Source organism: Balaenoptera physalus (genome assembly GCF_965194825.1).
Source record: "Balaenoptera physalus genome assembly, chromosome: 1".
Taxonomy (NCBI): domain Eukaryota; kingdom Metazoa; phylum Chordata; class Mammalia; order Artiodactyla; family Balaenopteridae; genus Balaenoptera; species Balaenoptera physalus.
The window spans coordinates 32,993,415-33,013,015 of record NC_138882.1 but is presented as its reverse complement, the minus strand read 5'-3'; the positions used below and the strand labels follow the sequence as shown (position 1 = coordinate 33,013,015).

General features: G+C 48.2%; 1 protein-coding gene across 9 annotated transcripts in view; it reads left to right on the top strand.

The window, feature by feature from the left end:
• Positions 1–19,601, top strand: part of SRGAP2 (SLIT-ROBO Rho GTPase activating protein 2) — a 235,405-nt gene that overhangs the window by 201,557 nt on the left and 14,247 nt on the right. For all 9 annotated transcript variants that reach the window (XM_082459154.1, XM_082459152.1, XM_082459153.1 and 6 more), the window contains 4 exons: positions 3,815–3,892; positions 4,821–4,955; positions 6,753–6,858; positions 16,737–16,961. In XM_082459154.1, coding sequence (XP_082315280.1) covers positions 3,815–3,892; positions 4,821–4,955; positions 6,753–6,858; positions 16,737–16,961 — 544 coding nt within the window. The remainder of the gene's footprint in view (positions 1–3,814; positions 3,893–4,820; positions 4,956–6,752; positions 6,859–16,736; positions 16,962–19,601) is intronic.

Below are 19,601 nucleotides of genomic sequence, written 5' to 3'. Positions count from 1 at the left end.
CTTCTCTAGGAGAGCAACTCTGGGCAACAGCTGGATCCAGCGCAAAATGGAAGGTTTTGTGCCGTTTCCAAATAACTTACCCAAGTCTGATTGGCTTTATACTTTTATGTTAGTGAGCACTAAGGAAAAATGAGAAAGGTCATGCATGTGTCAGCTTGCTTATGTGAGGCCTTACCTGCATTATAATAAAAAGCCAAGTGCTTTTCCCCTTCACTTTCTGGAAACCGACCATTTATTAATGTTCCTACTTTCAGAATCATCAGATTCGACACTCTAAAGATTCTATCTGTTGAGCAAGAACACATGTTGGCCCTTCTAAAGCCTGGGTTCTCAAAGGGAAATGGAAACCAGACAGAAAGGGACCTCGGTGTGCCTCAGGCCTGCTGCCTGGTTTCCAATAAGCTCTCCTCTGATTTCTTCTTGTTCTGGGCCCGTGGGCCACATTGGCTTGTCCTTGATGTCTAATCTACCAAAAGTACCGAGATGATCCTCTCTCAGCAAACTGTTGGCTGCACCAATGAGACTGAGTAGCCTGGTCCCTGAGATGACAGTTCCTTATATTATACTGGGTTTTCGACGAGTCGCTGAGTAGATGACTGTTTCTGTCAGAAACTTGCTGTTTACATTCTTTGTTTATACGGCATTATCTGACTGTCACACCCCATTGATAACTAATATGGTACTGTTACATTGGGGTCTTAACATTGCCTGCCATTCTGTGAGGGATATTCTGGAGATTCCCCTAGAGGAACAGACAACTTAAGTCCTATTACAAGCCAGGTAATTAAATTCCCCCTGCTTCCTTCTTACTATTGCTACAGTTGGGTTCGGGATTCAGTCCTGGCCTGTGTGGTTTACTGCAAAGGTCTAGCTGATAGAAACCAGTCACCACTACCACACCACCCCCATCAACAGGGGAGTCCTAAAACAGTGGGCAAAATGTAGCATTATTCTATTTTGCTTTCCAAAGAAGAAATTTGTTTGAGATTCAAGAATTTTGATGGATCGTGCTGTAACAGAGGGACTTTGACGAAATGTCCAAGTTTGAGCCACGGTGCTCTTGAGAAAAACCGGACAGGCCTGATATGATAAAAGATGCTAGCTCAGTCCAGCCCCTGGGCTCACGCTTCCTGGATCCCTCCCCAGTTCTGAGTTGCATGTGGGGTTGCTCTCTGTGAGCCGTATCCACCGTCAGACTGACAAATGGGATCCCCCACCCTCTGCGCTTTCACTCCAATAGGACTCACAAGCCTGGCATTGAGAAATGAGTACATGATTGCAGCCAGGAAACCTGGGCCCCTGGATCTGGCTCTTATCACCTGTATAACCTAATGCTGGTCATCCCTTATCAATCCCCTCACCTAGAAAATGGGCTTGCTGGTAACCCCTGCTTTATGTGGCTATAAGCACATAGGCAATCACCACACATGTATTAATTTTCTATTATTATTTTTACCCTAACAAACTTCAAAAAGACATCGTTTTCGTGCACATTATTCTAGTGTGGCATTGAGGCATGTTGCCTTTAGAGTCAAACTGCAGTCAAGGACCAGTGGCTGGCACAGTGCCTGCAATGCAGTGCCTGATCACTTGTCTTTTCATGTCCTCCCTTTTTCTTTCTTTCTCTGTTTTTTTTTAATTTTACATTTAAATATGGTTGACTTACAATGTTGTGTTAGTTTCAGGTGTACAGCAAAGTGATTCAGTTATACATATACATGTATCCATTCTTTTTCAGATTCTTTTCCCATATAGGTTATTACAGAATATTGAGTAGAGTTCCCTGTGCTATATAGTAGGTCCTTGTTGATTATCTATTTTATATATAGTAGTGTGTGTATGTTGATCCCAACCTCCTAATTTATCCCTCCCCGCCATCTTTCCCCTTTGGTAACCATAAATTTGTATTCGAAGTCTGTGAGTCTGTTTCTGTTCTGTATATAAGTTTGTATCTTTTATTTTTTAGGTTTTTTTTTTTTTTTTTTTTTACAGGCATTTAACTTTTTTTTTTAATATCTTACTCTTTTTTTTTTTTTTTTTGGTAATTCTTTATTTTATTTATTTTTATTTTTGGCTGTGTTGGGTCTTCGTTTCTGTGCGAGGGCTTTCTCCAGTTGCGGCAAGCGGGGGCCACTCTTCATCGCAGTGCGCGGGCCTCTCATTATCGTGGCCTCTCTTGTTGCGGAGCACAAGCTCCAGACGCGCAGGCTCAGTAGTTGTGGCTCACGGGCCTAGTTGCTCCACGGCATGTGGGATCTTCCCAGACCAGGGCTCGAACCCGTGTCCCCTGCATTGGCAGGCAGATTCTCAACCACTGTGCCACCAGGGAAGCCCCTATTTTTTAGGTTTTTAAAAAATATTTATTTATTTAATTTATTTATTTAATTTATTTTTTGGCTGCGTTGGGTCTTAGTGCGGCACACAGGGTCTTTGTTGAGGCATGCAGGATCTCTCCCTGCAGCGCGGGCTTCTCTCTAGTTGTGGCGTGCGGGCTCCAGGGCACGTAGGCTCTAGTTTGCGGCATGCGGGCTCTCTCGTTGAGGCCTGCGAGCTCAGTAGTTGTGGCACGCGGGCTTTGTTGCCCCACGGCATGTGGGATCTTAGTTCCCCGACCAGGGATCGAACCTGCGTCCCCTGTATTGGAAGGCTGATTCTTTACCACTGGGCCACCAGGGAAGTCCCTGTATCATTTTTTTAGATTCCACATATAAGTGATATCATATGATATTTGTCTTTCCCTGTCTGACTTAACTTTACTTAGCATGATAATCTCTAGTTCCATCCATGTTGCTGCAAATGGCATAATTTCATTCTTTTTTATGGCTGAGTAATATTCCCTTGTATATATGTACCACATCTTCTTTATCCATTCATCTGTCAATGGACGTTTAAGTTGCTTCCATGTCCTGGCTACTGTAAATTGGGGGTCCCCAACCCACAGGCCACAGACCGGTACCAGTCTGCGGCCTGTTAGGAACTGGGCCGCACAGCATGAGGTGAGCGGCGGGTGAGCAAGCAAAGCTTCATCTGCCGCTCCCCATCGCTCGCATTACTGCCTGAACCATCCTGCCCACCCCCACCCACCATCCCTGGAAAAATTGTCTTCCACAAAACTGCTCCCTGGTGCCAAAGAGGTTGGGGACCGCTGTTGTAAATAATGCTGCAATGATCATTGGGGTGCATGTCTCTTTTCGAATTATGGCTTTCTCCAGATATATGCCCAGGAGTGGGATTGCTGGATCATATGGTAATTCTATTTTTAGTTTTTTAAGGAACCTCCGTACTGTTCTCCATAGTGGTTGTACCAATTTATGTCCTCCCTTTTTCATAAGTAGTGAAAGCATTGTTCTCTAGAACAGCCGAACAGTGTTAGAACAGCTAAAGCACTAAGTATGATCTCAGACCCTATGAAACTCTGGTGGTGTGTAGTGGCTTGCCTGCCATGTCCCCAAATCTCATCCCTGACCCTTAGGGATAAGCAGGTGCCAGGAATCACTTCCCTACTTTGCAGCTGGGGACAGAGAAGCAAAGGCTGGAGAAGGAGCCTACCTCATAGACTCTGTCAGAATCAGAAATGATGTAGACATCTCTTCCCTTAAGTCTCTGACTCGGTGCTTTCTTTAGACCAATGCCTCATATTCATTCCAGTGACTTTTCCACCATCCTTGTATAGGCTTTCTCCTCTGGCCTGAAGAAGAGAGACAGGATGCTTAAATACACACTGGCTGAGGGAGACAGACACTCAACTAGGCTTGGAGCCGTGGTGGTGAATTTGCTTTTTTGTCTCCTTGATCACTTTTCCCTGTCTTTCTAGGACTACAGCATGAGGGAATCTTCCGAGTGTCAGGATCCCAGGTGGAAGTGAATGACATCAAAAACGCCTTTGAGAGAGGTGAGGAAACAGCCTGAAAGATAAGACCAAATGTTTGCCAGCTCCCCAGGATACTAGCTCCACGCTTTCTCCCTGAGAGGTACCCAGAGGTTAGCAAGCCAGTTTGCCTCCGTCTTCAGCCCAGCACCTTCTCTCCTGTAGACATCCCCCCACCCCCACCCAGATATGCAGGGAGATGCCAGGGTACATCCCAGTTTCCTCCTTCTCAGCCCCATTCATCCTGCCCCTCTCCTCCGGATGATCTACCCAAACCCAAGAAGTTAACTATGATATCTGGGCAGTGTATGGCTGTATCCAGAACCCTTGGTGGCAGAGCGAATGCGCCTGTTCATCTTAGCCCATTTATTATCTTGTGGGCTATTAAGGTAATGGGCAAGCTTTGGCAATTTCCGTCACTGAAATGGATATATATAGTTTCAATTTGAGGTTGGTCCTATCATTAAATCTAATTACATCTGATATGAAATTTTCCATAGGGAGCTCCAGTATGATTGTTCTCCTGTAAGTAGGTGTGCTTTGTTACAGGCCAAGAGGAGAGAGAGCTAATCAGAGGGGCTGGCCTCCCTGGCCTCATTTCCCTCCCCTAGGGACTCAGTCCCAGCCTGGTTTCATGATCTCATGAGAGAGCCAATTGCTGTGTCCCATCCCCAGCCCAGAGGGAATGTCCCTGAGCTAGTCTGGCACAAGCAAATTTACGTTAACGGACTTTTGTGCCCCTCCTCTGGCCCCGGGGCCCCTGAGCCTAAGCAGTCTTTGCTTTCGCTAGTCCCCGGTTGCCCTACTCGTGGCCACCATGTGGGGCAGAAAGCTGAGGGACTGCCATGAAGATTTGAATAGGCCACTCCTTCCCCACCACCTCTGCTTCATCCTGTTTGTTTTTACCTCTCTCACTCTCTCTTTCCTTTTTGGGGGGATTGCTTATCCTTAGGAGAGGACCCCCTGGCTGGGGACCAGAATGACCATGACATGGACTCCATAGCTGGCGTCCTGAAGCTTTACTTCCGGGGGCTGGAACACCCTCTCTTCCCCAAGGACATCTTCCATGACCTAATGGCCTGCGTCAGTAAGTATCATCCTGGCCTCAGACTGGCTTCTGGGCCAGAGCACCTCATAGCAACAGATAACAAATTTCCACAGGGTCTTTTTTTCTCATAAGCTTTCCAGTAATATTTTCCTTTTTTCCTTTTCCTCGGTGAAGTTTCTCTTCCTTGTTGTCACTCCTTTATCCCCTAGGAGGGGAGGAAAAAGAGTGACTTTTCAGGAAGAGTCTGGATCACAAGTCAGAACTCCTGGCTTTTTTCTTTCTGATTCACTTTAAACTCTGTTGCTTCGCTGGGCTTTATCTTTCTTCATTAAAATACATTTATGTTCATATATAAGACACAGTCCTTTTCAGCTATTAGAAGCTCATATATTAGTGCTTGTGCTTTTCATGATACAAAGGGAGAATACATAAGTGTTATAAATATTTCCTGCTTGTTGCTTTAAATGTGGCATGACTTACCTGTGAGATGTGTTAATATGTGTTCTTCTAGGACTAAAAGCCTCTGCATATTTAAAAGTAGTGATATATTTTCTCAGAGAGAGATAGTCCCTACTTGATCTTTAGATAAAGCAGGTATCTTAGAGGTTCTCTGCCTCTTACTCTAAAATTTAGGGCTTGAAAAGCTATTCCTGGCCATTTAGTTTAGATCATTATGCTGGACCCCCCTCTCATTTGTTGTCCACAGAAACTTGGATTAGTATTAGGTCATTCTGGAAGCAGATGCCGTTGAAATGGTGGCTTCAGAGGCTGGAGGAGGCAATGCCTTTGAAATGGAGAAAAGTTTTTCTTCCCAGATCAACCAAGGTCCTCATCCCCCACCGCCCACCCCCGAGTTTCCAGTTTGATTCCTGAGCACCGTCCCTCTCTGTTATTCAGAGAGAGGGGCCCAGAGCACTCAGGAAACTAGCTCTCTTGTTTTATTGGTTTACCCACGATCTGTGGGAGTCCTAGTGGAAATGCGTTCTGTGGGTGACTGAATATATGCATCCCTCCTACCTTCATGTCTTTTTCCAGGACTGGGCCTAGGTGGAATACCGTAAGTGGATGGGGGTTGCCAGGACAGTACAAGATACCTTGGCTGCCCAATCCTCCCCTTGAGATGTGCTCCCGATCTAGTACCTCCCATTTCTTTTTCACGGAGAGGCTCTCCTAGAAAATGACAATATCCACACGGCACACCGTGAAAGTGGGGAGGCGGGCCATGAGGGAGGCACAGGCCTAGGGCCGTACCTGGAATTAATCTGTCCACAGCACAAGAGTCAGGAAAGTTCTCTGGTTTTCTCCCCAGATATCACTGCTTACACAGGGGCCTGCCATTTCTTGCCTCTGGCCACATTCTCCTCATCCCCACTGCAGATAAGGGAGGGGGGAAGATAAGCCAGACTTGTCCAGGGGATGAGGTGATGCACGTGTGGAGCGGGCAGGACAGGACCTGTGCAGCCCCTCCCTCTCCCCACATGTAGGCCCTCCAAGGCTGGGTGTCGAGCAGTCATAGCAGTTTCTGGTCAGCTCCTTGCCTGTGGTATTGTAATAAGGGGGTGGTAGATGCTCTGGGGAGCATCTCCAACCCCTTCTGTGCCCAAGGAGCATACATCTTAAGTCCTGACCCAGAGAAGGTTCTGGAGCCTGCATGCCCCATCACAACAGCCCCACCCCAAGAAGCCACAGAGATGGAGCTCCTTACACTGGCCCAGTGCTGTGTGGACTTGACTGGCTTCTCTCCATATTGCACCCGCTGCTAGTCAGGGCCTTCTGACCACTATTTCCTGGGATCTCAGTTACAGTGGAGGGTAACGCATGGCTTTTTTCTTTCAGCAATGGACAACCTGCAGGAGAGAGCTCTGCACATCCGGAAGGTCCTCCTGGTCCTGCCCAAAACCACTCTGATTATCATGAGATACCTCTTTGCCTTCCTCAACCAGTGAGTAGACTTCCCAGGGAGCAACTGATCAGGCCTTAGCTTCGGCCACTGGAAGTTTACGTAGGGACCTATGTTGATTCCTCCAGCCCAACAGATACTTATTGAACACCTACTGTGTGCTGGGCACGGTCGTAAGATGTAAGAATACATTGTGAAATAAGAGACAAATGCCTGGATACCATTTGGCTCGTGTTCCAGCAGAGGACACAGACAATTACAGAAACATGAGGTAGTAATAAGTGCTTAGAAGAATAAGGAAGTGTAAGTTAAGGGATCAGGGGCAGAGGTGAAAGAGGGAGAGACACTGCAGAGGGGCCTTCGGCAAAGGCCTCTCTGGGGAGACGGTGTGTGAGCAGCAGCCTAAATGAAGTGAAAGAAGGAGACACGGGATGGTCAAGGTCATCAAGCCCCAAAAGTCATGGCAACAATGAGTTTAGATTTGAAGAAGCCATTGGAAAGTTTTAAGCAGAAGAGTGTTGTGATCTGATTTTTTAATGTATTTTTAAAATCTGCTTCATGGAGAAGTTACCATAGAGTAACGTGGAGAGAAGCGGGAGAGACCTCACCAGAGGTTATTGTGCAGTCTCGGTCGGGAGTGGTGGTGGCTTAGACCACAGAGGGAATGGTGGAGGGTGATGGGAGGGGTCAGGTGTAGGATCTATTTGGAATACAGCTTTGATAGGACCTGCTGATGGGTAGGATATAGAATGTGAGGAAAGAGAAAAATTCTACTTTTTTTTTTTTTTTTTTTTTTTGGGTGTGTTGGGTCTTCGCCTCTGTGCGAGGGCTTTCTCCAGTTCTGGTGAGCGGGGGCCACTCTTCATCACGGTGCGCGGGCCTCTCACTGTCGTGGCCTCTCCTCTTGCGGAGCACAGGCTCCAGACGCGCAGGCTCAGCAGTCGTGGCTCACGGGCCCAGTTGCTCCGCGGCATGTGGGATCTTCCCAGACCAGGGCTCGAACCCGTGTCCCCTGCACTGGCAGGCAGACTCCCAACCACTGCGCCACCAGGGAAGCCCGAAATTCTACATTTTTGACATGAGCAGCGGGGAAGCCATGATGCCATTTGTGGAGCTGGGGAAGACAAGATGTGGAAGAAGCAATCAGGACAAGGTGCTGATGTGGACATGTTAACTTGAGGTACCCGTTAGCCCTCCAGATGGAGAGTCTAAGTAGGCAGCTGAACGTAGGAATCGGATGCTCAGGGAAGAAGCCTGGAGCAGAGATACAGTGTGGGGTCATTGTGCACTGATGGTAGTTAGCTGGTCCGCCAGGGAGTGAGTGTAGCTAGAAGAGAGGTCTGAGGATCAGAGGGGCCTTGGGCTCAGCCGGAGTATTTCTCCCTGTCTAAGCAGTGTGTCCTCGCCCAGGGCAGGCATGGAGGGCAGCAAAGACAACGAGCAAGGACATGCTTCTCCCCTTAGGCACCTCTGTCTTTCCACGTTGCTTTCATTGCAGCATCTCCCTCAACAGCCGAGGCCAAAGTCTATCAGTGGGCAACCCGAGGGCCAGATAAGGCCCATAGATATGTTCCCTTTAAGTCCACTCTGTCTTGAAAACATTGAACCATTTAAATATTGGGAGATTCTACTTTTTAAAAAAATCTAGATTTCTAGCTTCTCTTGAAAAAATCACTAGGTCTAACAGCACTGGATCTGCACGCCCAGGCGGCCGCAGTTCCCTGTGGAGTACGGGCTGCTGCCTAGACGAGGCGGTCAGGTGCCCCCAGTTCACCACAGTCCCCAGCTCTCCCCGAAACTCCCCGATGCTGAGGCTGAATTCAGTTGCCGTTATCATCCCTCTGGCTTTATGGCTTTTCGTAGAGTGGGGAAACATTTCTTTAGATCCATGAATCTAGTTTTTTAAAAAAGGGAAAACAAAAAGTAGACCAAGGGGCTAGGGTGTTTTAGCTCATATGGCTTTGTGAAAATGAAGACTCTTCCTAGTGGGTTGGTCTCTGCTTCAAAGGAATACAAGTTCAGAGGCCATCTCAGGAGCCTCAGCCTGCTTACAGACCAGGGTCAGCCTGACCTTGAGGCATCTGGGCTAGCAGCCCCCACCTGAGACCTTTCAGGGGCAACCACACTGTCCTCTAGCCCTGTTGCTGGCCCTGCAGAGTGACAGAGGGTCCTGGCCCAGCAGCCTGCTGCTTCCACGTGGCTGTGTCTGCACCATTCATTAGCCAAGCCCTGACTCAGCACCACAACTGCCTTTAGTTGAGAACCCCTCATGACTCACGCAGGGTTTCACATGCTGCCCATTTTAGGCAGATGGAAACTCTGGTAATGACTCTCAAGCCAGTCGGTCCCCTCAGGGCCACCAGGCCTTGTCTCCCCTCATTGACCGATACCTGCCTTCAAAGAGCCTAGTCTGCTCCCCCCGAGCGAGGACCATGTCGGTCGTGGGTACACAGGCAGGGGAGCACGCAGGTCCTGGGGTGACTGTGTGTGTAAGCACAATGGCCTCATCCTGCCCACATTTTCCTCCTGCTAAGTGGAGGGGTGAGGGAGTTTGTGGGTGGGGAGAAACGGTAGAGGAAGCGTCATAAGAGCTGGAGAGGGTGGCCACTGTCAAAGGAAACATGGAAAATTGCACCCATTCAAATGATGACTTTTGTTTTGTTTCACTTCTTTTTCTGGTTAAAAAAAAAGATTAACTTGCTCATCAAAGTCTTTCATGGAAAAGATGCTGCATTAATAACCACCGTGTTTCCTAAAATAATAAATGGAGTGCAGGACACAGGCGATAGAGAAGACCACCTGCCTGCACAGGAAGGTGACAGGTGATAAGTATGCACTTATCAACAGGTGTAACCAGAGTTGGCAGGTAGCTCCTCATGGAGACTCTCCCTGGGCGCAGACTTTTAGGACCCCTCTCCTTTGCTGTTACATGTCCTGACAGTGTGTACTTTATTTCTGGCTATTGTCTTTTTGTAGGTTGTACACATCCTCCATCTCAAGGAACCCCCAGAACTGAGATATATGTATGGAACTCCTTACACAGTGCACCAGTGCTGTGTCGACTTGACCTGGTTCCACATATATCTATATAGCTAGTGTTCAATCCACTGTATGAACCTTGGGTACATGCCTGTCCAGCAAGCCTTGTTAATTATTAACGTTATCCTTTCTTAGCATCTGCATTGATGATCAATTGCTGTGTACTAAATTACCCTAAAACTTAGCAACTTAAAACAATAAACATTTATTGTTATGTCACAGTTTCTGTGGATCAGGAATCTAGGTGCAGCTTAGCTGGGGGCCTCTAGCTCCAGGTTTCTTGAGGTTGCCGTGAGTGTATTGGGGGCAGGACTGTAGTTTCTTCTGAAGGCTCGACTGGGAAAGGATCCACTTGGTGTTGGCAGGATTCAGTCCCTTGCACGTTGTTGGACTGAGGGCCTCCTTTCCTGGCTGGCTGTTGGTCAGAGGCCTCCATCAGTTCTGTACCACATGGGCCTCACCATAGAGCTGCTCGTGACATGGCAGCTGGCTTTGCTCCAAGCAAGTGAGTGAGAGAGTGCCCAAGAGAGCAGCCAGTCTTTGTAACCTAATCTCAGAAGTGACGTCCCATCACTTCTGCCGTACTCCATTCACTAGAAGCGAGTCACTAAATCTAGCCCACACGCAAAGGGAGAGAACTACACAAGGGCATGAATACCAGTAGGCAGGGACCATAGGGTTCATTTTAGAGGCTGCCAGCCACAGCATCTGTACTACTCAGTGGGTTTTCACCCTGAAACAAAGTGCAGGTAGCTACCCCTCACTGCCGCTGACTCTGCTGCTTGCCTTTTGAAACCTGATTTCTTCAGATGTCAAACAATATAGACTTTTAGTCTCTTGCTAATCAAGCGAGGTCCATAGACCAGCAGCATCAGCATCATCAGGGAGATTGTTAGAAATGCAGAATCTCAGTTCCTCCCCCACCCCACCCCCAATGACCTATGAATCAGAATCTGTATTTTGACAAAATCCCCTGATGAGTCATAGGCACATGAAGGTCCGAGAAGCATCACTCTACATCCTCCAATATTGCTCCATAATCTGAAAGAGGGAATTGGTGGTGCTTTTCTCACTGTTAAGACACATCAGCTGCTCTCCAGAAAAGCTGAGTCTTCCTCCAAACTTCACCATCTCAGGTGCCTCCCAGTTTGGAAAGATTCTGTCTGCACTGCTCTTCTGACTTTCACAAGGAGTGTTTTAGCTTCTGTATGAAAATGGACAAGTAGAATTGTGGCTGGATTGTCCTAGAGACTCACAGATGCTCATGTATTTATTCACTTATTTATTTAACATGTATTTATTAAGCATTTACTGTGTGCTAGGCCCTGTTTTAGTTGCTGGATATCTAAGATTGCACCAAACATTCAAGGTCTCTGCCCTCATGGAGCCTATGTAGCACATAGAACTGCAGGAAGACAGGCAAAACTGATAAGAACACATGTCATGGGACTTCCCTGGTGGAACAGTGGTTAAGAATCCACCTGCCAATGCAAGGGACACGGGTTCAAGCCCTGGTCCGGGAAGACCCCACATGCCACGGAGCAACTAAGCCCATGAGCCACAACTACTGAGTCTGTGCTCTAGAGCCCGCAAGCCGCAACTACTGAGCCCATGTGCCACAACTACTGAAACCCACATGCCTAGAGCCCATGCTCTGCAAGAAGAGAAGCCAACACAATGAGAAGCCCGCTCACCACAACAAAGAGTAGCCCCTGCTCGCTGCAACTAGAGAAAGCCTGCACACAGCAGTGAAGACCCAACACAGCCAAAAAGAAAGAAATTAATTAAAAAAAAAAAAAGAAAGAACACATGTCATATGTCAGAGGATAAGGGCTATGGAGAAAATTAAAGCATGTTACGTGCTTCCCTGGTGGCACAGTGGTTAAGAATCTGCCTGCCAATGCAGGGGACATGGGTTCGAGCCCTGGTCTGGGAAGATCCCACATGCTACGGAACAACTAAGCCCACGCGCCACAACTACTGAGCCTGAGCTCTAGAGCCCACGAGCCACAACTACCAAAGCCCATGTGCCTAGAGCCCGTGCTCTGCAACAAGAAAAGCCACAGCAATGAGAAGCTTGCGTACCGCAAGGAAAAGTAGCCCCTGCTCGCCACAACTAGAGAAAGCCAGCGAGCAGCAACAAAGACCCAAAGCAGCCAAAAATAAACAAATAAATAAATAAAGCATGTTAGGGGACTGGAGAGTGTAAGAGGTGGGTGTGAGGGTTTCCTATTTAATATACAGTGGTCAGGGACACCTCACTGAGCAGGTGACAGTGGGCAGTGGTGTAGGAGGAGGACCAAGAGAGAACGGTGTCCCAGAAGCCACATAATGTGTTTCGAGGAGGGTGTGATAACTGGGATAATGTGATGACAGGTCAGCTAAGAAAAGGACTGAGAACTGATTTAGCAGCATAGATGTCACTAGTGACCTTGATGGGTGTTGTCCTGGTGGAGGAGGAGGGGCAAAATCCTGATGGTGTCAGTTCAAGCGAGAAGGGGTGCTGATGCTGGATGAACAAAATGTGGTAGATCCGTACAGTGGGGTCGTATTCAGCTAAATGCTACTGGGCTGTACACTTTAAAATGGTTAAAATGGTAAATTTTCTGTTGTGTGTGTTTTACCACGATAGAGGGGTTGGTGGGGCACACTGGAAGAGAGTAGGTGTGTGAATCTGCTAGGGCTGCCATAACAAAATACCATAGACTGGGTGGATTAAACAACAGAAATTTGTTTTCTCACAGTTCTGAAGTCTGGGAGTACAAGATCAAGATGCCAGCAGGGTTGGTTTCTGGGGAGACCTGTCTCCTTGGCTTGTAGACAACCACCTCACTGCGTCCTCACGTGGCCTTTCTTCTGTGCACACACTGGGAGACAGAGCTCTGCTCTCTTTTCCTCTTCTTATAAGGACACCAGTCCTGTAGGGTTTGGGCTCCACCCTTATGACCTCATTTAACCTTAATTACCTCCTTAAAGGCCCTGTCTCCAAATACAGTCATATTGGGGGTTAGGGCTTCAACATATGAATTGGGGGGCAGGGAGGACACAGTTCAGTCCATAACAGAACCGGTGAAGAAGAACCAGAGAATCAGAGACAACTCTCAAAGAATTTTATTATAAAGAGACGAGAATGGGACAGTAATTCAGCGTGGATGTGGGCTTAAGAGAGAATTTTGTTCTTAAGATGGGTGGTATTGCTGCACATTGGCATGCTAGCGAGGGTGACCCCATAGAGAAGAACTGATGATGGAGGAGAGAGCAAGGTGATTGCTGGAGTGCTATTCTTGAGGCAGTGAGAGGGGATGGGACTGACTGCATAGGGAGGAAGGCAAGTCAGTTAATGGATGTGGGAGCATGGAAGTTGGGGACAGGTGGCTTTATAGGCAAGGGGAGTGAGGGAGTGCCTTTGAAGGGCCATCAGGAAGAGTCAGCCACAATTACCTTCCACTTCTTATCTCTTAAGGAGCCTTTTGGGAAAGTCTGTTAAACCATGGATTTACAGATTCTCAGCCCCACGTTTTGCCTGGGGCCATGGTGAATAATACAAATTCTCTTCATCCCTTTCAAACCTGAAATCAACCCGGATGCATAATATCTTACCCATGGTCTGTTGGTTGTTGCCAAATCAAACCCCTGGAGGCCGTGAAGTTGAAGGTTTTTAATGGAAATGTCATGTTTAAAACAGTGTGTTCAAAGCTTCGCGTTCTCCCTGAGGATTTAAGGTTTTGATTTGGGGATGCGGAGCCCTCAGCTTGTTAGATTATGCCTGTCAGGAGAAGAAGACGGTGGACACCTGTAAGTCAATTACTGCCAAATGTCAGCGGCCCTGCTTTCCATTCCCTGACTGGAATCAAAGGTCCTGTGTCAAGAAGCACACAGGACATTAAAATGACAGAAAATATTTCTTGAACATCACCTATGTGCCAGGCACAGTGCTAAGTGCTTTGCACATATTACCTCGTTTAATCTTCACAAAAGCCCATCAAGGGGGCACATAATTGCCCCCATTTTATGACGAAACTAGGGAACTAGTACAAAACGATAGTAAGCAATGGAGCTGGGGCTCAAAACCAGGTCTGCCTGACTCTAAAATTCTTGGGATGTTTTGTTTTTCTTTTTAAATGTAATCAGAGATACAAATGTGCATCATTTTTTTTAACATCTTTATTGGAGTATAATTGCTTTACAATGTTGTGTTAGTTTGTGCTGTATAACAAGGTGAATCAGCTATACGTATACATATATCCCCATATCCCCTCCCTCTTGCGTCTCCCTCCCACCCTCCCTATCCCACCCCTCTAGGTTGTCACAAAGCACCGAGCTGCTCTCCCTGTGCTATGCGGCTGCTTCCCACTAGCTATCTATTTTACATTTGGTAGTGTATATATGTCCATGCCACTCTCTCACTTCGTCCCAGCTTACCCTTCCCCCTCCCCGTGTCCTCAAGTCCATTCTCTACATCTGCGTCTTTATTCCTGTCCTGCTCCTAGGTTCTTCAGAACCAACAAATATGCATCATTTAAAAGTAAAAAGTCCAGAAAAGCGCATGATGAAAAACAGGTTTCCCACACCAATCCTGATTTTCTCATTCCCCCCAAAACCCACTGCACTGGACCTTTTTAAGGTGCTCAAAAGAGGATGAGTTCAAATCAATTAAGAAAGTTCACTCGTGTTATGGACAGAAACTAAAGAAATATAGTGCAATTCTTAGAGGAGATGGCATATATAGAAGTCGATACCAAAAAACATTTTTTTTAAAGAGGGAGCTGTTACCAGTATTATCCATTTTAGAAATTTCTTTAAAAATAAAAATCCAGTGTTTGAGGTCTTATACCAGGTACAGCCATCAGAGTCTTCAAGGATTATTAGCACCATTATATTATATACAAAATTGTGTGCATTTGTTATGTGCTCATATATGAATTTCCCTGGGGAGAGAATCCTTAGTTTTTGTCAAATTCTTGAAGGAGCCTGTGTCCCTCAAGTAGTTAAGCACCATGGCTTTACCCCCAGAACTTAGGTGTTCCAGTAGATTGGAAGAGAAAGAAGGATCTTGGTCTGTATTTTAATGGGAGTAAGAAATGGACCTGGACCCATGAGAAGTGGACCCCAGTGCATGAACACAGGTCCTCTCTGGCCCTGGTCATTGTAGCCACCTAGGAGTTGAGCAGTCCTTGCCTTAGAAGGCCGGGCAAGATTCCTCTTCTCTCAGTGAGCTTAGACTGGGACCCTCAGGCCTAGAGTTTATTTCCCTTTGACCACCAGGCTTCCCAGAAACTACTGCTTTTCTTCCATGTTACCAAAACGTTGTCAGATCACACTAAAGAAACGGGCTTCCTCCTCCTTGTCCCTCCATGACTCGAGGAGCCAGCCAGCCTGGGATGGGCTACAATTGTAGCCCCGTGGCACCTCATGCCTCCGTTGTCCCTGCTAAGGTTCCCAAGCTAATTATCTCTCCTGTCTCTCTCCAGTTTTTATTTGACCAAGAATTAGACTTGCAAACTTCTACCAGCCTTTTCTGAATCTCTGCTCTCTTTTAATTCAGGAGCCAGAGAGGATTATAAAATTAAATCTTTAAAACCTCCTATGAAGCAGTCTGGCCACTGAGATCCATCAACTCACCTATCTCAGGCCTCCCTGCATCTGACCGGGTCCTACAGAGCAGTGGTTCTCAGCCATGACAGTTATTTGTCACTGTCGCACTTCATTGTCCCACTTCACATGTTCTGCAGCGATTCTCTAAGGGGACCGGGGACGTATCTGAATCTTCAGTGAAGGAGAGAATCATTGAGATAGAGACCAGCTTGGTAATTTGAGTCTGGATGCTGGATACACTAGAAGTAAACTCTGCTCAATTCTGAAGAACAGCTACTCAGATGAAGACAGCCGAGTCCCAGGCCTCTGGCTCAGCACCATGGCTTTGGTATCTTCTCAAGATCTGTCAGAATTCAGATGCCCACAAGGGAGGCAGAACCCCATAGCAGAGCTCACATTTCTGCAGACTCTTAGGGGTGGGGTACATCCAGAGCTAGCCCAGCCTTCAGTGCCTGGACAGACAGACCAGTGGGCACTCACCACTGAGGGGCTTGGGTCCTTGGCCAGGGTTGGAGGTATGGCTGGAGCAGCTGCTGGCTGGAAAGGGGGAGTTCCTGGAATAAAATACCTGATAATGAAGTCAGACTGCGTCCAGGGGAAGCCTGAGCAGGAGCTGAGCTACATGCTGACCTTTTCCTGAATAAATCCTGAATGTAATAGTGGAGGAGGATATTATGAAAATGAAAAACGATTGCATTAGCTGTTCCAGGAAGAAATTCACGGGCTTGATGGAATACAAAAGCTAATCGGTTGGCTATTTTTTAAAGTAAGTCTGGAGCTTAGAATGGAATATCCCTAATAATTTGATCGTTTTGCCATTCAAGAAGGTACACAATGCACAATGCCTGCGTCTTCTGACCGTGTCATTACCAGGGCAGCCCGAGGGGCTCCGTCTGTTCTGTCAGCTTAGTGGGTTGGTCTGTGGGAGCGTATCCAGCTCTGCAGAATGGTGTGTCCTCAAGGCAGGGTGGATTTGGTGGATATGGTCTAGGGTTGGGGTGGGGATTGGGGGGTAAGTAGGATTTGAACAGGAAGCTAGAGAAAGAGGAGGGGTGAGATCTGCAAGGAGGGACCTCCGCTTTGCCTTCCCTTGGCTCCTGAATGACTATCCTGGTGGTCATTCTCTGCTCCCCCTACCAGCTTTCTAGACGGGCTCTGACGCCCAGAAAAGCAGGTGGCCATTTGTGGTACTTCTGTTCTTGCTCCTGGCGGTGCCTCCTGTGATTGTGTTTTCTGGGCATTCATGCGAGTGCTTTTCAGCTTGCCCCCTCTTCCTTCTCCTCCAGTTTATCACAGTTCAGTGAAGAGAACATGATGGACCCCTACAACCTCGCCATCTGCTTCGGGCCCTCGCTGATGTCAGTGCCTGAGGGCCATGACCAGGTGTCCTGCCAAGCCCACGTGAATGAGCTGATCAAAACCATCATCATCCAGCACGAGAACATCTTCCCAAACCCTAGGGAGCTGGAGGGCCCCATCTACAGCAGAGGAGGGAGCACGGAGGATTACTGGTAGGGGGCTCAGGGTTGGAGGAGGGGAAATGTCACCAACACGCACTGGCGTGGGGGCCAGATGGCCAAGCGAGACCGAGGGAAACACCCAGATCCTCCCACCTCCCACTCCAAGGCACTTCAAGCTGCCAGGATCGGGGGTTGCTGTAGGCAGGGCCCCACCTCGACCCAAACTACTAAGTGCCACTTCAGGCTGCCTCCTTTTTTTACGAGTTCTGAGTGATGAGAGACCATTCTGAAAGATAATGACAGCAATAACAGGAACATTAATGACCTCCAGGAAAGGAAATTTGATCAGGTTGTACGCAGAACTGCCGTTCATCAGGCAGCGGTGTCTCTCAGGCTCCTGCTCGGAGCTGGCTATTGTGAGAAGAACAGTCCTGCGTCCCAGGGAATTTCTGTCTTATTGGGAAGATTTCAGATATGAAGCGTAATTTCCTGACTGTGAGTTTATACAATGATAATTTAATAATGATCTCAGGCATTTGTGACGAGAAAGCGGGGTAAGGTCCATTTTCGGCAGGTTAGGCCCAGTGCCCCACTGAAGCAGGTTCGTCATGACTTCACCTGGAAATAGAGATATAAACGGAATCCCTAGGGCACATCTTTACTAGACCCTTCCGTTAGACAAATAACAGATTTCCATTTTACAGATTAAGTCATTGCAATCTAGAGAGGCCAGGGACAATCTTTGAGGCCACCCCAGTGGTGGGGATCCCAGCCCTGACCCCTTGACTGTCAGTGCAGGGTACCACCCACTGCCCCACACTGCCCCCATCGTGCCACTTACAGGGTCATTTTCCCAGTAAACGCAAAGACAACTGCCTCTCTCTTTTACTCCCTAACATCCCTTACCTCTTCCTCCTCCTCCCTTTCCCTTCTTCCCCTAAACAGTGTTTCAGCCTGGGCTGAAAGCATAAGCCAGCCCAAATCGGATTCCATCTGAATTCAACATCTGGAACCAATTCAGCCAGCCCCATTGCTATGGACTGAGGTAGGGGAGGACAGGGGAGGTTGCTTACTTAATGAGAGGCCAGTCAGTCCGTGCTTCTCCCTAATCCCCACAGAAGGAGCCTCCAGCCCAAGGAGTGAGGAAAGTGCTATTCATGTGTCTGTGAACATAAAAATACCACTGACATTGCTGAGTTCGGTCTTCTCTGCTGTCCTGTAGATCCCGGCATCTGAGGCTGAGCTGGAGAAATCTAGGCTCACCAGCTCGGAGAGAAAGCTTCCGGTCACTGACAGATGGCTGGTGGGGACTAGGGATGTTGTTCAGGTCTCAGCCTACTGGCTGATGGGCTCCAGGGAGCTGTCCTTGTGCATGTGACTTGGAGAGTTGGTTTCCCTTGCATGAGTGTTGAAAAGCTGTGGAATAGTGTTCCCGATTCCTGCTTCACCTCCCTTCTCACATATCAAACCGCTGCAGGCTCTGGACCCATTCCAGGACACAGAGCCCCCGTCACGGCCCGGTGCAGCAGGGCCCTGGTAGGGCTCACCGGGCACAGATGGGAGGGCACCTTCCTCTCAGTTCTGTCCAAGGTCTTCTCCCAGCACAACACCACCAGCCCCCGGCCCCATTGGTTGTGCATCTGCCATTTATTAGCAGCCTCTGGGAAAACCACAAGATTAGTCAGGGCCTGCTACTACCACAGACTGGGTGAGAGGCCAGAAGCACCCCAGGATCAAGAGTAAATGACCTTGGGTAGGAAGAGCCATCTGACTGCTGGGTTCATAGCCACTCAGAAGGCTCCCAGCCTCTCCATCAGAAGAGAGAGAAGTGCCAGCGAAGTGAGCTAAGATGGATGAAGGAGGGGAGGGAGGGGTGGCAAAGGGGGAGTCAGAGCCCAAGTATACTGGAGATGGGCCAGGAGACCAGAACAGCCAGGAAGAGGGAGCACCAGGCCGCTTGGCCTCCCCGCAGCCCCACTGCACCACGCTTACCAGCCCTGAAACCGGAGCCCAGTTTTCCAGGACTGCCTGCGGTGTAGCATGCTGGGCTGCTTCTGAGACCACAGGTGTTAGTGAGGCTGGGGTGTGCATGTGGAATGAGAGAAGCATAGCATTTCAGGGCTAGAAGGGACCTTATAAAGCATCAGCTTGTCTTTACCTTAGAGCCGTGGTTTTCAAAGTGGGGTCCCTGGACCAACGGCACCTGCCTCACATGGGCTGATTAGGAATGCAAGTGTCCCGACTCCACCCAGACCTAGTGAATCAGAAACTCTGGGAGTGGGTGAGGCAGTCTCTTTTTAACAAGCAATCCAGGGCTCTGTGAAATTTGGGAGCTGCCGCCTTAGTGGACGGCCACAGAAATGAACTCAGAGGTCTGGGGAAAAGTGAGCCTTTGCCCTGCGCACCCCTGGGGTCCCAAGGGTTTCCAGAATGTCACCAAACTCATTCAGAGGGTTTTTAGGCCCAGAAAACAGTGAGAAAGTGTGCCCACATTTTCTGATAAAGAGGAATCCCTGTTGATGTTCTCCCATAATGTTCTCTGGGGTCTGGAGAGCCTCCTTGGAACTCTTGCTTCACACGGGGTGAGTTCTAAATTAGTCCCCTAGTTTTTGAGGAACTTTCTAGGAGTGAAGGACCCGTCCGCTGAGGAGGGAGAGGCTGTAGGCTCAAAGGTAGAAACTGAAGCCAGGA